The 20,438-nt window shown below is 42.3% G+C and overlaps 1 protein-coding gene across 2 annotated transcripts in view; it reads right to left on the bottom strand.

Annotated features, from left to right (window-relative positions):
• Nucleotides 1-1,625: 1,625 nt before the first annotated feature.
• PCSK4 (proprotein convertase subtilisin/kexin type 4) overlaps nt 1,626-20,438 on the bottom strand; it is a 107,794-nt gene continuing 88,981 nt past the window's right edge. For both annotated transcript variants that reach the window (XM_033957494.1, XM_033957495.1), the window contains exons 14-15: nt 16,892-17,011; nt 1,626-3,150 (exon numbers count right to left, since the gene is read on the bottom strand). In XM_033957494.1, the coding sequence (XP_033813385.1) occupies nt 2,630-3,150; nt 16,892-17,011 (641 nt within the window). In that variant the 3' untranslated portion in view covers nt 1,626-2,629. The remainder of the gene's footprint in view (nt 3,151-16,891; nt 17,012-20,438) is intronic.

The following is a 20,438-nucleotide window of genomic DNA, read 5'->3' as shown; positions in this document are numbered from 1 at the left end:
CTTCCCCGACCGACCGACAACAGCCGCGATCCGACAAACCTCCCTGCCCTTAACCGCGAATCTAAATTACCTTCTTACAGCAGCTGTAAGAAGGAAATTTAGATTCGCGGTTAAGGGCTAAATGAGCTAAAAGGAGAACAGCTAATATCTTCAATAATGCTGCAACTGGTGTGTGTCAATTACTGCATTCTTTCCAGCTCATCTTCAAACATTACTGGTGGTATCCTCAAGGTTTGCATTTTCAAATGCAATCTCTTTGTCTATTGAGAAATATCTTGTTCTTCAAGCATGTGGCTGGAGAATGACATGGGGACAAATTTTTCCCCATCCCCGCAGGAGCTCATTTTTACATCCAGTCCCAGCGAGATTGGAAAAACTGGGACTTTTTTCCCTGGAGAAGAGAAGACTTAGAGGGGATATGATAGAGACTTACAAGATCATGAAGGGCATAGAGAGAGTAGAGAGGGACAGATTCTTCACACTTTCAAAAAATAAAAGAACAAGAGGGCATTCAGAAAAGTTGAAAGGGGACAGATTCAGAACGAATGCTAGGAAGTTCTTCTTTACCCAGCGTGTGGTGGACACCTGGAATGCGCTTCCAGAGGGCGTGATAGGGCAGAGTACGGTACTGGGGTTCAAGAGGGAATTGGACAACTTTCTGCTGGAAAAGGGAATAGAGGGGTATAGATAGAGGATTACTGCACAGGTCCTGGACCTGTTGGGCCGCCGCGTGAACGGACTGCGGGGCACGATGGACCTCAGGTCTGACCCAGTAGAGGCATTTCTTATGTTCTTAACTCAAAAAGCTTGGAGAAGAGAAGGGTGTTTGCATATTTTGGCATCCAAAATCCTTCTCAACAAAAACCCTTTAATTTTCTAGGTACAGTAGTAAAAGTTGATGGTATTGAGGATCCTCTTTGCTAGAACTTCGACCAGCATAAGGAGGTCTCAGTAAAGCAAAAGCAGAGAACTGGGGCCTTTTAGTCTTTAATCACCATCCATTTAGAGTAGAGGTCCTCAACCCAATCCTCTGAACAGAGAAATTTGCATGCAAATCTCTCATGAATAGTCAATGTCCTAGAACCCAAATTGGGTTGAGAACATCTGCTGTCAGTAGCAGGTCTTAGTCCAGGCCTTGGGACAGTCTGGTTTTCAGGATATCCACAATAAACATGAATACAAATCTCTCTCGTGCATATCCTAAAAACTAAACCGACCTGGTGTGACTTGTCTGGAGAATAAGATCAGATTGTTGTACTCCATTGGTGCTGAAGGTTCTCCTGCTTTGAAGAGGTTTACCTTTGCACATGAAGGGAAAAGCAGGACCCTGGCTCATAAGTACGAGTCCAACATAAGTCAGGCGTTCTTAAACCAAGAACTGCCTATATACAATATACATATAGTTTTAGGGTCTTACCCAAATCATACCCAGAGCATACCTCCTTCCCTCTCAAATGTGAGCATGTTGCAAATATACATGTGCAACAACTAGCTTTTATGAAATGATTATTTACATGTAAAGTGCACCTAGCTCTTGTACTCTGAAATGCACCTCAGACAGCTATGTACTGAAATCTTCGCCCTAAGCTTTTCTTTTCTTGTAGGGAAAAAAAGCCGTAGGAACACTTTGTATTTATAAGAACTTCCCTACCTGAGCTTACTTGCAATTTCTTTGTTATGAAAGGGGTAAGATGAGATATCAAAGTTTATTCTTACTTAATTTACAAATGTCACTTAATCCTCCATTGCCCTAGGTACAAAATAAGTACCGGTATATATGTAAACCACTTTGAATGTGTAACCACAAAAAGGCGGTATATAAGTCCCATTCCTTCTCCTTTTCCTCAGTCAACAAGTGAAAAAAGAACAGATCTGCAAAGGATGCCTAAGACATATGGAAATACCATGCTAAAATGTTCCAGTAGTATTCTACTGCTCATATTTAGCTTGCAAATCATTTTCATTTTGGAAGGCTTTTTAAAAAGGTTTAGTAAAGCATTCAATTATCCCCAGCTATTGAGGAAGCCTCCCCAGAGAGATGTGAAAAAAAATCTTTAAAAATCAGAATAATGGACAGAGATCAAGGGGTCAGGGCATTTGGTGCTGTTTATTTCTGAGTTAGGACAGGTTCAGCAATCTAAATGACATGAATACATGCAGGACATTCCTCCATCTCCTTGCCAAAGCATAATGGGGTTATAAAAATACTCTGTGTAGCTAGCTGCATTATCCCCATTAACTGCCTGGAACTCCAGTTTGATAGACTAGGGTGGATTCTTATAAGCATGTGGATGCAGCATCATGAAAGCCTAAACCTTTTATTCCATTTCTCCCTCAGAAAATTGCTGGAACTAGAATTGCATCAGATTCCAACACTCTTCAGATACATAAAAGGCAAAAATAGAGACTGTTTTTTTAATACTATGAAATCTTTTGCTGAGCACAAGAATGGAGGTAAAGGTGTGGGATGTGAATGGTTCTTCTACAGCTGAAGCAGTTGGTGCAGTTTTAACATGCAGACCTCGTTCTGCAAGTCATCTAGTCTAGGAAGAGTGCAATTTGCTCTACAAGAGTCTGGATGTTGCTGGCTCTGCCTATCTTAACCAGAACAGGAACAATATGGCTCAGATTAGGGTAGACTGGGGCTGCTTGAGATACTGGATGCTGGAGGTTCTGTCACAGGCAGGAAGCCCTGAGCCTCATTCCCACATGTAATTGCCTCATCTTCACTCAGGGCCTGGAGATTGGTCATCTCTGAGCTGGAAACATGGGCCTGCCTGCGCAATATTAACCGGTTAAGCAACCATGAGACACCAGCAAATAGGAAAACCATCAACAGAGGAGCACAAATAATTAAGGCAGTCAATGCAGTGATACGATGGATCCGGCTGGGCATTAATCCAGCGGTCAGTTGGTGAGGATATAGTGGCTGGGAGCAGGAATGCATGACCTCATCAAAATTGGAGAAGGGGGGGCAAGCAGTACAATTATAGGCAGATCTGTCATTGCAAGTATAGCAGGATGGATGACATGGGGCACATATTTGACGTCCATGCTGTGTGCCATTGATAAACTGTCTCATTCTGAAGTATTTAGGTGGGCAATAGGACAAGCACAGGTGTTCGAAAACATAAAACGGTTCCTGACACTCTGTGGGGGTAAAAACAAAAACAAAAAACAGGAATTTTTTAAAATGTTTGTTACATTGAAATTGTTTACTATTGACAAAATAAGTACACTCTCACTTCATCCAAACCTATGTACAATTCCCCATATTTCTCACCCCCCTTTTGCTTTTAACAATTCCTCGAGTGCCCCACCTCTTCTACCCCACTCCCATTTCCAATATACCTTTAACTTATTACAGTAGAGTCTTGATAAATTGGGTTTCAGTTATCTAGGATTCTCACACAACTGGCAAAAATATCATTGGAGGAAAAAAAATCCACGAAAGCACCAGTGGCAGTGTCCTGAGCCACAAATCCTCCCTCCCTCAAGCCCTAAAGCAGCTACAAACACCCCTCTCTCCCACCCCGAAGAAATAGCGCAGCAGGGGTCCTGAGCCATAAAACCCTACCTCAAGCCCCGAAGTGGCAGAAGCAGGCAGCAGTCCTGAGCCATGAGCCTAATTTTCTTTCTTTTAGTCCCTCCAGACTGGCACAGAAACGGATGGATTTACATTCCTGTGCCATCAGGTGGAGACTGAGACATAATAACTTTTGGCAACAGTACATGTGCGCTTCCCATCTACAATCAGTCTCACAAATAGACAAGCAGAAACTAGACTGAACAAGAATCATAGCAACTCCATGCATACATGGAGAAACCAAAGTAAAATGTCTGAATCAGACCTGGAAACAGTGTTGGATACTAATAAGAAACAAGAACCTCCAAAAACATTCCCACAGTTCACCAGCTAAACCATACAAACAAAATGCCGCTGCTCTTAATATACTTCCCAACAACAAAGACAAACCAATAATGAAGAAAAAATACACTCTTCATGAAAAACACCGAATAAAACGACAGGACAGTATCTGTGCCAGTCTGGAGAGACTAAAAGAAAATTAGCAGGTAAGAACCTAATTTCTCCTTTTTTAGCATTCCTCCAGACTAGCACAGAAATGGATGGGATGTACCAAAGCAGTACCCATCATGGGTGGGACCCCCAAAGGGCCGCCATAAGCACACACCGAACACCATGTCCCAATACGCCTGAACGTGCACATGGTAGTAGCGAACAAAGGAATGGTGAGAAGACCAAACTGCAGCTTTACAGATATCCACTGGAGGCACAAGAGAAGACTCAGCCCAAGAAACTGCCTGACCCCGAATGGAATGAGCCTTAAGAAAATCTGGAACAGGTTTCTTTTGAAGAAGGTATGCCAAAGTGAGAGCTTCCTTGATCCAACGCGCAATCGTAGCCTAGGAAGCACCGGCCCCCTTAGAAGGGCCCGCTAAAAGAACAAAAAGATGATCCAAATGCTGAAATTCCTGGGTCCACTGAACAGAATCATGAAAGACCCTACTGACATCCAATTTGCAACTGTCTCTGCTCCAAAGAGCCCTCCTGACTACCCAGGACCAGAAGGGCAACGGACTGGTTGATATGAAAAGGCGAAATCACCTTCAGAACCGGCCGCAGCACAACCCGCTCCTTAGAGAACTCCAGGAAGGGAGGCCTACACGAAAAGGTCTGCAGTTCGGAAACACATCTCACAGAAGTAATGACCACCAGGAACACCGCCTTAAGAGTACGGTCCTTCAACGTGCAGGAATTGAGAGGCTCAAAAGAACGACGAACGAGCACAGAAAAAACCAGATTGAGATCCCAGGCTGGAACTGAAGGATGAACTGGAGGCTGGAGCAATTTCACTGCTCTCAAGAAACGAATCACATCCAGAGAAGAGGTCAAAACATCTACCATGCAATAGACTGCGAAAAGAAGACAAAGCCGCAATCTGAACTCTGAGGGAGAACCAGGCAAGACCCTGGTCCAGGCCATCCTGAAAAAAATCCAAGATGTTAGACAAATACGCGAAGGGGAACCACGCCCCAAACGGACCACCACTCCTCAAAAATACTATGACCCCACACCCATGGAGGGACCAGAGAGGGCTAAGCCTTCAGCTCCCATTCTCGTCTCGCGTGCCCTACAGCAAGTGGTACACAAACGCTTCTTATGTAACCATCCAGCACATTCCTGGCATGATATAGGGGTCAAACTACCTGAGGATTCCATTATAAATGATTTAAACTAAAATCAAGGTATTTTGAGGCAGATAGAATAAGAATAATAATTTATTTATATGCCACCATACCGGGAAGGTTCTAAGCGGCTAACAACAGGAAAGCAATACATACAATTCTAATAAATACATCAAGATAAAATAAACATGTGAATAAAATTGGAAAAATATGTTAAAAAAGCAAAGAACGTTAAGATACCAGCCTGTTGAATAGTTGTGTCTTCAGCAATTTTCTAAAATCTAAATAAGAAGAAGCTTCTAACATCATTTTGCCGAGCCATGTATTCAATTTTGCGGCCTGAAATGAAAACGTTCTCTCGAGGAACCTCTTGTAGTGACAAGATTTTATGGAACGATATGTAAACAGATGTACTCTCTGTGTATTCTTGTTAAAGTGACTCAAAGGAAAATGAGGGAGCGGATAATCTGGTGACATACCAAAAACTACTTTGTAAAAGATGCATGAGAACTTAAACATAACTCGAGATTCCACTGGCAGCCAGTGCAATTTTTGATAGAAAGGAGTAATATGCTCCCATTTTTTAAGCCATAAATGAGGTGAACAGCAGTATTCTGGACTACTCTTAATTTTCTAAGGATTTTCTTACAAGCCACTACATATACAATATTACAGTAGTCAAGAATACTTAAGATTGAAGACTGCACCAGCAAACGAAAGGAAACTGTGAAACTGTGAAATCCAAGATGGTTGCTGCAGGTGCTTTTTGACGTGAGAAAACAACTACTGAAAGTAAAATTAATTTTCAAAAATTATGAAAATAGGATTTTATCATCAAATATATTTTATTGAGCACCAGAAACAACCAAAGAAACAAACGGTACATATGATAACAAAGGCATCTCTGTAGTTCACCCAGAAGCAACCAAACCCTCCCTTCCAACCCATCCCATATCCCAACCTCCCCCCTCCCCCTCTCACTGATACCAAACAAAAAGCACTGTAAACAAAACAAAGAGACAAAAGCTAGTGGTCTAACAGTTCAAAAGGCGATTATGCGCCACTGGTGACATAGTGGTCCAAAAGGGTTCCCAAATCCGCTGGAAGGCCCGGCCAAGTAAGGAAGAAATATCCTGGACTCCTCTCCGTTCCCAAGAGAGAAGCGTTATCATGTGGCAGCGCCAGAGGGAATAATCAGGAGCAGCCGCCTCCCTCCACTTAATCAAGATACACTTTATAGCAATCAAAACAGCCCAACGGAGGAAGGCAGAAGCCCCAGGTCGGCGGGGATGGAAGTGTAAGGAAGCTCCAAACAACACCAGGGCTGAACGTCGGATTTTAATGTTTCAGGTACTGTCCACAAAAAGAAAAACAGCATCCCAAAAGGGTTGTATGGAAGGACAAGACCAGAACATGTGACCAAGACCTGCGTCAGGAGCACCGCAACGCCGGCAATCCGCAGTCGGACAGAGCCCCGCCAGGGAAGCTCTCCGAGGAGAGATATACAAGCGAAGAGTCAGTTTGGAGTGTTGTTCCCAAAAAACAGCATATTTACTATACAATGGTAACTTTTTTATGGCATTCAAGATTACTTCCTCAGATAATTCCATATTTAAATCACCCGCCCAAGCATCCCGCAATCTGAGACAATCGAGCATCCAGAGGAACCGTTGAACCATGCGCTGAAGTCGCAAAATAAACCTACCCCACCCAGGAACGTCGTAACTTAAGATGTTCCTCATCGACGAGACGAGACAAGTTTCTTATAAGTAGGCAATATCAGCATGATGACGCTGAAGCACCACTAGGATTTTAGACCTCTTAATCGGTGACGTAATGCCCCCAACATTCCAAGAAGTGAGCCTAAAAGGCAAGCTTACAGCAGCCAGAAGATAGAAAGAGAATGGCCCACATGCAAATGATACCACAAACGCAAAACCCCAGGAGCCCAGCCTCCCCTAGGGCCATCAGTCCCACTAAGAGCCAGGACACGAAACAAAAAGGGGGGAAAGAGCCAAGAGGCCAGCACCCCACACAGGTGTAATGTTAGGATCACATAGAGAAAAATGGAAAAAAGAAGCCCCAAACTCCCCAAAGGGAGTAGACTATACAACAAATACCAAAACCCCAAAAAATAAACCCCAAGTATCAGTGAGAGTAACCCCCCCTCAAAACCCAAACCATCCCAAACCAAACCTCCCCCCCCCCCAAAGCCAGAATCCCCAAGCTCCCAACACAAACATTCACCCCCTCCCACAGAAGCGGGACCAAGAGAGGAAGTCACGAGCTAATGTGAACAGGGCCCCAGACCCCCCCCCCGCAGCAGTACCATACCCCAAACACACTCAATTATAGTGAACCCCACAAACACAAGCCCGACCCTCCACCACACTCATTCACCTTCCAGAGCAACCAACCCCAAAACCACCCCAAAGAAGGAAACAGAGGTATTGGGAGTCAGCACATACAGGAAACCTCCAGGAGACCAAACTAACAGCCCCCCCCCCGGCAACCCACCTAATCAGACACCCCCAAACGCCAAACACACTCAAACCCTTACCAGCCCCCGGAATCCCCCTATACCATTCAATCCAAGGCCAAAGAGCCACGAAGGAATCACCCACATTCAACCAACCTCACACTACCAAGCAATCGAGACCCATACACTCTAAAACCCCACGAACGCACAGATAGGAACAAACCATACAACCGGGGTCAAACATCCCACAAAATAGGGAACAAGCACTGAGCAGGCAAATAGCCAACAGGCCCCAAGACGATTCACCACAGTGGCAAGCACCCACAGTGGGTACAGTCGGGGCCCTGAAGAGGAACCCGGTTCAGCAGGCAACGAATCCATAAAGGCTTGGGCGTCCTCCACGGTAGCGTAGCCCCTCCACCTGGCACCGATCCAGATCTTCAGGTGTGCCGGGTATTGTAGCATAAAACACTGCTTGCGGTCATACAAGGTGGAGCACACCCTAGAAAAACACCACCGTCGTTCTTGAAGAGCCGGCAAATAATCTTGAAAAATCCGAAGCGGCGAGCCCTCGTAGGTAAGGGTATTGCGCCGTTGCTTGTAGGCACGCATCAACTCAGCTTTATGTGCAGAATTATGCACTTTTATGATTGTGACCCTGGCACGGGTATGATCCTCAGAGTGCCTGCCCAAGCGGTGCGCATGATCCAAACGCATGGGCCCCATTCCAGCCGGTAGAGGCCGCGATTCTTTATTTTTGTCCTTTCTAGTGGACCATCTGCTCATCGCCGGGCTAGTATGGTGGACAAACCTGTCCATGCACCGATCCAAGCCCCTGAACTCAGGAGCAAAAGTAAAAGGAGGCTTGGATAGGCGGGCAGGATCCCGGGGCCCAGGAGCTCGAGCAAGACGCGTCTCACTCGGCTCAACACATCACGTGACCTCGAAAATAGGATTTTATAGATGGGGGACCCTTGGGACAACCCCAGAAACCCTTAGTTTTGGATAATTCAGACCCACTCTGATGGCTACCATAGACAGTAATAATCTGTACCTACAGAACTGCCATGTGTTGTTTCTGCTTCAGCTCTCTCTATAGCTGGAAATGGAGGAGGATTTTCTGCCTCAGACAAGCAAGGGTGGCTCCTGCGGCTTGTCTCTTCAGGCTGTCTTTTATTCAGGCTCTCAGAACCTGAAACCCTCAACCCTACTCACTCTCACATGATTCTTCAAGTGTGTGGGGGGGGGGGGGTACATGAACACAGCTGGCCACTGCCAAGTCTCCCAGTCAATCACAAGGTCAAATCAGCCTGTGCTTCAGCGCCTGATCTCTGCAGGGGCGTGCACTGCTCCTAGGGGACCTTTCCCCGAGCTTCTAAGTATTACAGCAGGCTGGCCAGGCAGGATTGCCCTCCTGGCTGCAGAACCCCAATGTGTGGATCCTCTCCCAGGCAGAGCTGCCTAGGACTATTGGGAACCTCTAAGCATGGGGAAGCCTTGTGAAAAAAAATCAGATTTCACCTGAAAATAAGAAATCCAATGCAGACCAGATGAAAAGACACCTTCTCAACTCACCTGTAGAAGTTAAAACTGAAAAGAGAGGGAACTGCCCAGGGAGACAAGAAGGCAGAGCTGAGAAAAAAAAATGATTTGACCTCTTCTGCAATCCAATTTGTGAGTTGGGGAACAGAACCCATCTGTAATTCAGTTTGCACAGGAAGTACCTCTTGCTCTAGAAATTAACCATTCTGAGGTGTATTAAGATGGAACAAACTGAGTATGTGGAACCATGTGCTACAAGCAGATGATTAAACAGAATGAGGAATCGGTTGGGGGGAAAAAAGGAGAGGGACTGGGCTGAGGAGAGTATTGTAAATACAGACTTTATGGATAGGTAAGGGGTAGGGGTGGAATTTGATGCTTTAGAAGCAATTATTACAGAGTAATATGTTTGAAATAAAGTGAAATTTGTACAAAATGACCCTCCCCCTCAAAAAAAAACCCTGAAAGCCAAAGAGGTCAAACCACAAAGACAACAGAAGTTGCAAGGTCCTTATCAATAACAGGCCTCCCCAAAACCTGCTCTAAACTTTCAAGTCTTGATCCATACCAAGCATTGCTGGTTGGAAGTTGTTTGCATCATGTTCTAGCTGAAAGAAATATCCTCTGGGTGGATAGTACAGTGAAATCATTTCAACAACTGTGCTATTAGAACTTAGCTGGAAGTTAGGGCAATGGTTCTCAGATAGGTTTTAGGGGACCACCAGCCAGTGGGGGTTTTAGGATATCCACAGTGAATATGCATGAGAAAGATTTACATGCCTATTACTTCCATTATAAACAACTCATTCTCTCATGCATATTCACTGTGGATATCCTAAATAGCAGGCTAGCTTGTGGTTCCCTCAGTACAGGATTTGAGAACCGCTGAGTTAGGAAACACAATTGCAGTGTTCCACCCAGGACCGGATTAAAGGATAGGCCCAGGAGGCACGTGCCTAGGGCCCAAAATGGTCAGGGGGGCCCGCTGGTGCAGTGCTTTAGGGCCGTTTGGGCTCACCCTCGCTGGATTCGCTGGCAGCAGCGTTGTTGCCCCGCCTCCCCCTCCCGACTGACTGACCAACCTCCCTCCAGCAGCAGCAGCAGCACTCTAAACACACTGCTTCGCAGCAGAGGAACTCACTGGCGGGAAAAGGCTGCAGGTCGCAAAGCAGCATGTTTAGAGTGTTGCCGCTGCTGGAGGGAGGTTGGTTGGTCATCTCGCAGTGGGAGGATCGGCGGTGTTTGGAGAGGAGAAAATCAAGGTGGCGCTGCCTCTCACGTTCCCTGCCGCTTCATATTTCAGGGGCACCAGAGGAGAGGGGGGGCCCGTGACCTCCCTGCTCTCTAGCTCTGTTGCACCCTTTGCTAGCTCTGTTTCCTTTCTTGCCAGCTACTCCCTCAAGTGTCTCAATCAGCCGTAACCTCGCGAGAAAGGTAGGAAAGGAAGGAAGTGTCCCCTCACGTGACTAGGCTCTCAGCAACTTTTGATTTGGACAAAATGCCTTTCGATGTTCTGCATGTTTGATGTTTCAGAAGCAAACCTTACTGGAGAAAGAAGTAGAATTACATTGCTAAAAGTCAGTGTATGTAGATGAAATACTTGTGTCTGTTTTATACTTCCTGATATTTTAATTGCCATTTAGGCCTGGGCATGGAGGGAAGAGAGGGAGGGAGGAAGGGATACCAGGGCATGGAGGGAAGGAGGAAGGTATGCCAGACCAAGGGAAAAAGAAGGGGGAAAGAATGGAGGAGATGTCAGAGCATTGAGGGGGAGGGATAAATGGAAGAAAAGGAAAGGAGAGAGATGCCAGGGAATCACGGAAGGGAAGGAAACAGATGCCAGACCGTGGGGTGGGAAGGAAAGAAAGGAGAAGAGAGAGATGCCAGAGAGAGAGAAATGGAGAGGTGGCAGAGCTAAAATGAATCATATTCAAAGGAGAGAAGGGGCACAGGATAGACAGTTTATAGAAGGAGCATAGAAAGAGTGAAGATGCCATATGGAATGGAGAGAGGACGGACAGACAGTGCATGAAAGGGGCTGATGCTGCATGAAAGACAGAGAGAAGACAGATGCTGATTAGAAAGAAGAGTGAAGACAAGATGATTAAAGCAGAAACGACAAAAGGTAGAAAAAAGATTTTTATTGTTGCTTTAAATAAAATAGTATTGTAGTTGTATTGATAAAATATTTATAAACAGAAAATAAGGCAATCTTTTTATTAGACTAATTTTAATTCAATTTTTTTACTAACTTTAAGAGACTAAAACCCCCTTTTCTCAGGTCAGGACAGTATAATGTAACAGCAGTATTCTATATTGACCTGAAAAAGGAGGCTATGGCCTCTGAAAGTTAATTGAAAAATGGATTAGTACAATAAAATGGTATATTCTTATTTTCAATTTTTGTTTTATTTACATAGTAACATAGTAGATGACGGCAGATAAAGACCCGAATGGTCCATCCAGTCTGCCCAACCTGATTCAATTTAAATTTTTTTTTTTTTTTTTTTAATTAAATTTTTTTTTCTTAGCTATTTCTGGGCAAGAATCCAAAGCTTTACCCGGTACTGTGCTTGGGTTCCAACTGCCGAAATCTCTGTTAAGACTTACTCCAGCCCATCTACACCCACCCAGCCATTGAAGCCCTCCCCTGCCCATCCTCCACCAAACGGCCATACACAGACACAGACCGTGCAAGTCTGCCCAGTAACTGGCTTAGTTCAATATTTAATATTATTTTCTGATTCTAAATCCTCTGTGTTCATCCCACGCTTCTTTGAACTCAGTCACAGTTTTACTCTCCACCACCTCTCTCGGGAGCGCATTCCAGGCATCCACTACCCTCTCCGTAAAGTAGAATTTCCTAACATTGCCCCTGAATCTACCACCCCTCAACCTCAAATTATGTCCTCTGGTTTTACCATTTTCCTTTCTCTGGAAAAGATTTTGTTCTACGTTAATACCCTTCAAGAGACAAACTTGGTTCTTTTTATTACATAGAGCTTTTTGGACCCCTACACGTTTGCAAAAATTAGACAGTTCTAAGTCTAATAAATGCTGGCACTGTAATCTGGAACCAGGGACATTAGATCACTTACTTTATCATTGTCCCTACATTAAAACTTTTTGGAATTCAATTTGGCCACAAATTAATAAATTAATGGAAAATCATATAGCAATATCATATGATACGGTATTATTTGGAATGATGATGAGAAAAAAAAGTCAAATTTCACCAGAAAATAACAAACTTTTATTAATAATGACAGGGGTTGCCATTCAACATATAACCAATAATTGGAAGAACTATAATAACCTAAATTACACATTTTGGTGGAATACAATATGTCACATATTTAAAATGGAAAGAACAATATCAATACAAAGAGGGACATATACCAAATTCATAAAAATATGGGGGCCATTGACAAAATACTGCAATGAATAAATATTAAGATTTTTCTTCTTCTTTTCTTCTTTTAAGTATCTTTTTTATGACGCACATAGAGGGGGGATAATGAAAATAATATTTACATAATATGTTATAATATGTTATACAATATGTAGGAATGAAAAAATAATAAAAGGGTGGGGGGAGGGAAAGGGGATATAAATATATTTAGAATATGATCTATTAGATAAAAATGATATTGTGTATTTATCAATTGTAATTTAATATTTTGTACATTTTATGTAAAATTTGAAAATTAAAAATATTTATATTAAAGTAATAAAAGGGTGGGGGGAGGGAAAGGGGGAAAATCAAATTTAGATATATAATGTATTAGATATAAAAGTGATAATATGTATTTATCAATTGTATTTTAATATTTTGTACACTTTATGTAAAATTTGAAAATAAAAAATAATGGGAAAAAAAAAAATAAAAAAAAAAAAATACCCTTCAAGTATTTGAACGTCTGAATCATATCTCCCCTGTCTCTCCTTTCCTCTAGGGTATACATATTTAGGGCTTCCAGTCTCTCCTCATACGTCTTCTGGCGCAAGCCTCCTATCATTTTCGTCGCCCTCCTCTGGACCGCCTCAAATCTTCTTACGTCTTTCGCCAGATACGGTCTCCAAAACTGAACACAATACTCCAAGTGGGGCCTCACCAATGACCTGTACAGGGGCGTCAACACCTTCTTCCTTCTACTGACTACGCCTCTCTTTATACAGCCCAGCATCCTTCTGGCAGCAGCCACTGCCTTGTCACACTGTTTTTTCGCCTTTAGATCTTCGGACACTATAACCCCAAGGTCCCTCTCCCCGTCCGTGCATATCAGCTTCTCTCCTCCCAGCATATTCGGTTCCTTCCTATTATTAATCTCCAAATGCATTACTCTGCATTTCTTTGCATTGAATTTTAGTTGCCAGGCATTAGACCATTTCTCTAACTTTTGCAGATCCTTTTTTATATTTTCCACTCCCTCTTCGGTGTCTACTCTGTTACAAATCTTGGTATCAATTGCAAAAAGGCACACTTTTCCTTCTAACCCTTCAGCAATGTCACTCACAAACATATTGAACAGGATTGGCCCCAGCACCGAACCCTGAGGGACTCCACTAGTCACCTTTCCTTCCTTCGAGCGACTTCCATTAACCACCACCCTCTGGCGTCTGTCCGACAGCCAGTTTCTGACCCAGTTCACCACTTTGGGTCCTAACTTCAGCCCTTCAAGTTTGTTCAACAGCCTCCTATGTGGAACTGTATCTATTTGTTAATTTGTAAAATGGTGATTGTTTGTCAGTTTCCTCAAATTTACATCTGCTATATTTATATTTTAAATAGTTTTTTGGCTTTTTGTAAATCAATATGGGGCCAAATAAATTGTTTCTTAGAAAGTCCGGTGGCTTTATCATGATACTATATTATTTGGCATGTCAATGAAGGCAAAGAGTCAAATATCTTCAAAAAATAACAAGCTCTTACTAATTATGACAGGAGTCGCCATTCAACAGATTACATTTAATTGGAAAAATTGGAGCAGATTAAATTACAGTTTTTTGTGGAATTCTTTATGTCATCTATATAAAATGGAAAGAACATTAGCCACACAGAAAAGATATTTTAGTAAATTTTGAGATGTTTGGGGACCATTAACAGATTATTGTAATGAGTAGTTAACATTTTCCCTTAATAATTTGGGGGGGATTCTGATTCTTTATTAAATGTTTGGATTAATAGGAAAGATTATATTGTATAATATATGTGAATGCATATGTTTTTAAGTTCAAATGTTATTTCTTGATACATTGTTGTAAGACGAAAAAATGAATAAAGATTAAAAAAAAAAATGTTAGGGGGCTATGTGGCATTGTTTCTGTAGTATTTCACTGTATGCAGTTTGGCTTCTTGGCGGTTCATTTAACCTTTATCTACATATTTCTATTTTTAGTTTGTGATTACTTATTCCATACTGGGTGAGGGTTTATCTGTGTTCTGTGTGTATGAAAGACATGTTTTTCTGTAAACGTTGACTAGCCTTGTTTGGCGAAATGCATTCTTGGGAGCACCTTGAATAAACCTGATTTGAATCTCCTTATTTTCTGCCAATCTTCTTTTTTTTTTTTTTTCCATTATTTTTTATTTTCAAATTTTACATAAAGTGTACATAATATTTAAAATACAATTGATAATTGCATAGTATCACTTTTATATCTAGTACATTATATATCTAAATTTGATTTTCCCCCTCACCCTCCCCCCACCCTTTTATTGCTTAAATATAATATTTCAGAATTTTATCAAAATTATACAACATATTAGAATACAATTGATGGATATTCAATAACATTTTAAATATCTAATACAATATGTTCTACATCTTTTTTATCTCTTTTCCCTCCCCCCACCCTTCTATTAGTTTTCATTCATATATTACATTTTATATAATATATTATAATATATTATGTATAAATTATTTTCCTTACCCCCCCTTTATGTGTGTCATAAAAAAAAATCCTTAAAAGAAGAAAAGAAGAAGAAATATTCAATTATTTATTCATTACAGTATTTTGCCAATGGCCCCCATATTTTTGTGAATTTAGTATATGTCCCCCTTTGTATTGCTATTGTTCTTTCCATTTTAAATATGTGACATGTTGTATTCCACCAAAATGTATAATTTAGGTTTTTGTAATTCTTCCAGTTGTTAGTTATATGTTGAATGGCAACCCCTGTCATAATTAATAAAAGCTTGTTATTTTCTGGTGAAATTTGACTTTTTTTTTTCATCATTGTTCCAAATAAAATTGTATCATATGATATTGCAATATAATTTTCCATCAATTTATTAATTTGTGGCCAAATTGAATTCCAAAAAATTTTTATATAGGGACAATGATATAATAAATGATCTAATGTCCCTGGTTTTAGATTACAGTGCCAGCATTTATTGGATTTAGAACTGTCTAATTTTTGCAAACGTGTAGGGGTCCAAAAAGCTCTATGTAATAAAAAAAACCAAGTTTGTCTCATAGATGCTGACACTGTACATCCCATTCTCCAAGACCAAATTAGTGGCCATTGAGATGCATTAATCTGATGTCCAATCTCAATGCTCCAAATGTCTCTTAGTCCATTTTTTGGTTTTTTATTCAAATATCCAGATATTAATTTATACCACAATGCGGCTTGATGTCCTAGGAAGTCTGCTTTAAAGCATAAGAACTTTAAACTATATTGATTGTTCAATGTTTTCCATTCAGGGAACCCAACCTGAATGGCCTGCTTCAATTGCAACCATTTAAAACTTTGTGTTTTATTAAGACCAAATCTATGTTGCAATTGTGAAAAATCCAGCAGTTTACCTTCTGAGATAATATCGTCTAGAGATCTAATGCCTGCAATAATCCAGTTCTTCCAAAGGATTTGAGTTCCGCCTATTTTGATCTTGGAGTTTATCCATATAGATTGATTAGTTGATTTGTATATTGGGATAGGTGTTAATTTATCTATAAATCTTAACGTTTTCCAAGTATCCATTATTATTTTATTTTCTCTGTATCTTCTGGGTATATTAATACTTGGCAGATGAACTAAATTTAGGGGAAACATAAGGCGCCATTCCAAATCTTCTTTTGTTTCATGTTGGATTCTTTGGTGGACTGCTTGCCTTGTTGTAAGTTAACATACATGGAGTGGAACGTACTAGATGAGTTACAGATTTGGTTGTTTATACATACATATGGGTTACAGTTGGTTGACATAGAGTGAGGCAGTTGAGAGGCGTTGTAAACTTGGTTATTAATATAGACTTATATTTCGGATAGTATTACTGCTTTACAATATATCTGAACACTTTTATATATGTATGGAAAGGGTTCAGAGTTAAAGTCCTGGGTAAGTAGGTGGGAAGGGAAGGAAGGGGGATTTGTTCAGAGATGTTTGGGGGTTGCATAGAAGAAAAACTGCGCACTGGTATGCTAATCTTTGTTTTGAATGTAAAAAAAAAAAAGAAAGAAAGAAATACAAGTGGAAATAAAGAAGTAAATAAGGAAACAGATAAATGGGGGCGGGGCAGGGTATGGGTGGGGCAGGGCCAGGGGGGCCCAGTGTACTTGTGTGTCTAGGGGCCCTCAAAGAATTAATCCTGCCCTAGTTCCACCCTCTCCTGCTTTCACTTTATGGAATATTAGAGATAGGAAAATGTCACTTACCCTCACATGTACCCTCTACTGTCCACCTCAAACACTTGCTCACTACAGAACTGCTTATCTTTCTGGCCATCATGTTTTCCTCTGTTCCATAAAGCTGCAGCGCGAAGCTGAACAGAAAACCTGGTTAAGAGACAGTAAGAATGATGAAAGCAGCATAGAGATCATGCCAAAGATTTTCACTTTTTTTTTGTTAACACAGATGTTAATGAATAAGGACTATTCCCTATGCATGGTTGGCTAAGAATGCACCCCAGCTATCAGATGTACAAGCTTGACTATCTGCTCCCTCTCCTTTAAATAGAATATATAAACAATGAATGAATAAGAAGGAATTAGGTCTTATCTACTAATTTGTTTTCCTTTGGTCCTTCCAGACCAGTTCAGACGTGGGTATATGCCGTGGCATACCTAGCATAAGTGGCACCCGGGGCCCATCACTTTTTGACACCCCCCCATCTATATGAAAAACATGATTTTTAGTAACAATCCACACGTCACACAAGAGTGTACCTAGGAAAAGGCAGCATCTTACATACTGCAGTGAGCAGTACATCAATACACTTCTCCCTCGTCATTCGCGGGGGATAAGGGCAGAGCCGGACCGCGAATGCCGAAAAACTGCGATTATCCGGCTCTGACCCACCCCCACCTCCCTGCCGCTTTCCCGGCTTTACCTGGTGGTCTAGAGGGCTTTCGGGGCAGGAGCGATCTTCCTACGCTCCTGCCCCGTACAGATTGCCATCAGGAAATGACTGTAGGGAGTTCCCGACGTAGTCGCGAGAGATTACGGGAACTCCCAGCAGCCATTTCCTCATGGCGATTTGCACGGGGCAGGAGTGTAGGAAGACCGCTCCTGCCCCGAAAGCCCTCTAGACCACCAGGTAAGGCTGGGAAGGCAGCTGGGGGGAAAAAAAGATGGATTTTTTTTTCCACATTAAGACTGTTTTTTTTATTTACCCCTCGCCAGAAAAAATCGCAATTATATGAAACCGCGAGTGCAGGAACCGCGAATGGGGAGGGGGAAGTGTACACCCCCATTGTAAAACTAAATAAGCCAGACTAGTATAGATCAATCCTACAGTCAATCCTAACAGAAAACCATGTCTTTTCGAACACACAGAACACAGAAAACACCTTCGCCTAGTATGTAATCACAAACTAACCCCTCCCCCTTTTACAAAACTGTAGTGTGGTTTTTAGCCATGGTGGTAACAGCTCAGATGCCAACGCTAAAAAATGCTCTACGGTTTTGTAAATGGGGAAATAGAATAAAAATACGTAGACAAAGATTAAACTGAAGCACCAAGAAGCTGGACTCTGCATACAATGCAACACCACAGAAACAGCAATGCATCTCCCCTAAAGCAAAAAAATAAATAAATAGAATTTTTTTCTACCTTATCTTCTCTGGTTTCTGCTTTCCTCATCTTCTTGTCACTCTCTTCCTTTAATCCACTGTCTACCCTCTCTCTGCCCCTTCTATATGGCATCTTCTCTGCATCTATTCACCTGCCAGAAACTTTATGCCTTCCCCTTCCATCTCTCCCACACCCCCATGGTCTGGCATTTCACTCTCTCCTCTCCCTTCCCCCCCACTTCCATCAGCATCTACCCCCTTTCTCACCCTTCACCATGCTTCCATACTACCCTAACCCCCTTTTCTCTCCCTTCACCATCATTCCATACCACCCTGACCCCCTTTCTCTCCCTTCACCATCCTTCCATACCACCCTGACCCCCTTTTTCTCCTTCCACCACCCTGCTATACTCCTTTATCTCTCCATCGAAATCAGCAATGACTACTTCTGTTGCCTCTGCTCCGGAAGAGGTAAGTGACATTGGAAGGGGGCTGGGCCGGCAGACGCAGGGAGTTGCGGCAAGGTCCCGCGATGACTGCGGCTGAGGTCCACCCCCCTCCGACATCACTTACCTCTTCCAGAGCAGAGGCAGCAGAAGTAGTCATCGCAGGACCTTCGTGCACTTCAGCGCGGCTGCCGACTCTGCTATGGAATAAATACGTCAGCCGCGCTGATGTGCCGTTTTAAGCAGCGCGGGAGCTTCCGGACCTGGCCAGCTGTACACCCCCTTGGAGCGCCCCCCCCCCATCTCCCCTTGGTATGCCACTGGGTATATGCACTCCTATCAGTAGATGGAGACAGAACTCCTGGCTTCAAAGTAGACCTATATGTATTACATTACATTACATTAGAGATTTCTATTCCGCCATTACCTTGCGGTTCAAGGCAGATTACAAAAGAATTATAAATGGTAGGTTACAATGGAAAATCATTTGTCATTTCTAGAGAGGTAAAGAGTAAGTCAGGTAGATTCATTGTGGCGGTAAGAAGGAGGAGGGAAGGACGGTATATGTGATGTTAGGACTATTAAGACTGTTTCAGGAAGAATATAGTTTTTATTTCTTCTCTGAACATCTTGTAGTCTGGGCTAGTTGTCAGTAGATAGGAGATCTGGTTATCTAGTTTTGCTGCTTGAGTGGCTAGGAGGCCATCGTATAGTTTTTTCCGTTTTACTTCTTTGATCGGGGGGGAGGTTGTGAATGGGGTGTGTGTTTTTCTATGTCTGATTGAGGTGGTTTGGATGAGGCGGATGTTCAGGTAGGCTGGGCTGTCTCCCTTTAAGGTTTTAAATAACATACAGTAGAATTTAAATAGTATTCTTTCTTGGATTGGTAGCCAGTATGAGTTGATGTATCCTGTGCAACCCATGACTAGCCACCATATATAGGGCAAAGACGACCCCCTTCTAGCCACTAAGCATTGATAGATCCTCGAGATAGTCTGATCCTATTTTCTACCACAGATGTAATCTCCCTTACCCATGTTTTCCTATCCTATCTAAAATTGTATTTCTTCCCCTTTTACCTCTTATCGTAGTCAGACCATAATGTCCAAATATTCATTCATATTGTCTTATTAATGACTAATGTTTGTATATCTCCCATTTTTTATTTTATTACTGTAAGCTGCTTAGAAATTTGTTAAGCGAGATAACAAATTTTAATAAAACTTGGAAACTCGGAAAGACAGCCTGTGCCTTGAAACCTGGGCGGGTTTCTGTCAAGACACATACAGCCTGCACTAGAAACCTGTGACAGAGTCACCGGCCAACAGACTTCCATGGCAAAGGATTTCGGGCACTTGAAGAGGGTGGCATAGAGCAGGCTGGCTCCAGAGTTTCTCTGTGAAGCTGCAGTCCGGCTCCGCACGACTGCATCCTTTTCTCTGACAGGGGACTACCAGGGAGGGGTCTCAAGGCACTGAAGCCATCAAAAAATGAACTTTAAGCGAAAAAATAAGGAACAGAAGCAGAGTAATAGCAAAATTCTTCTGCTCGCACTGCTTGCAGAAACTGAAACTAAGGTTGTTTGCTGACTTGCAGGCTAAGGGGGTGTAGCATGTGTTCAGAAAAGATGTAGATTTCTGCAACACCCAGACCACGAGTTGGGCTTAAACACTTAGTGCATGGAATCTGGAAGGAATATAACAGAATATTTATTCTGGCCTCCAATACTATTCCATTGAGAAAC

This window comes from Geotrypetes seraphini, chromosome 8 (genome assembly GCF_902459505.1).
Source record: "Geotrypetes seraphini chromosome 8, aGeoSer1.1, whole genome shotgun sequence".
Classification (NCBI taxonomy): Eukaryota; Metazoa; Chordata; class Amphibia; order Gymnophiona; family Dermophiidae; genus Geotrypetes; species Geotrypetes seraphini.
This window is presented reverse-complemented; position numbering and strand designations above follow the sequence as displayed.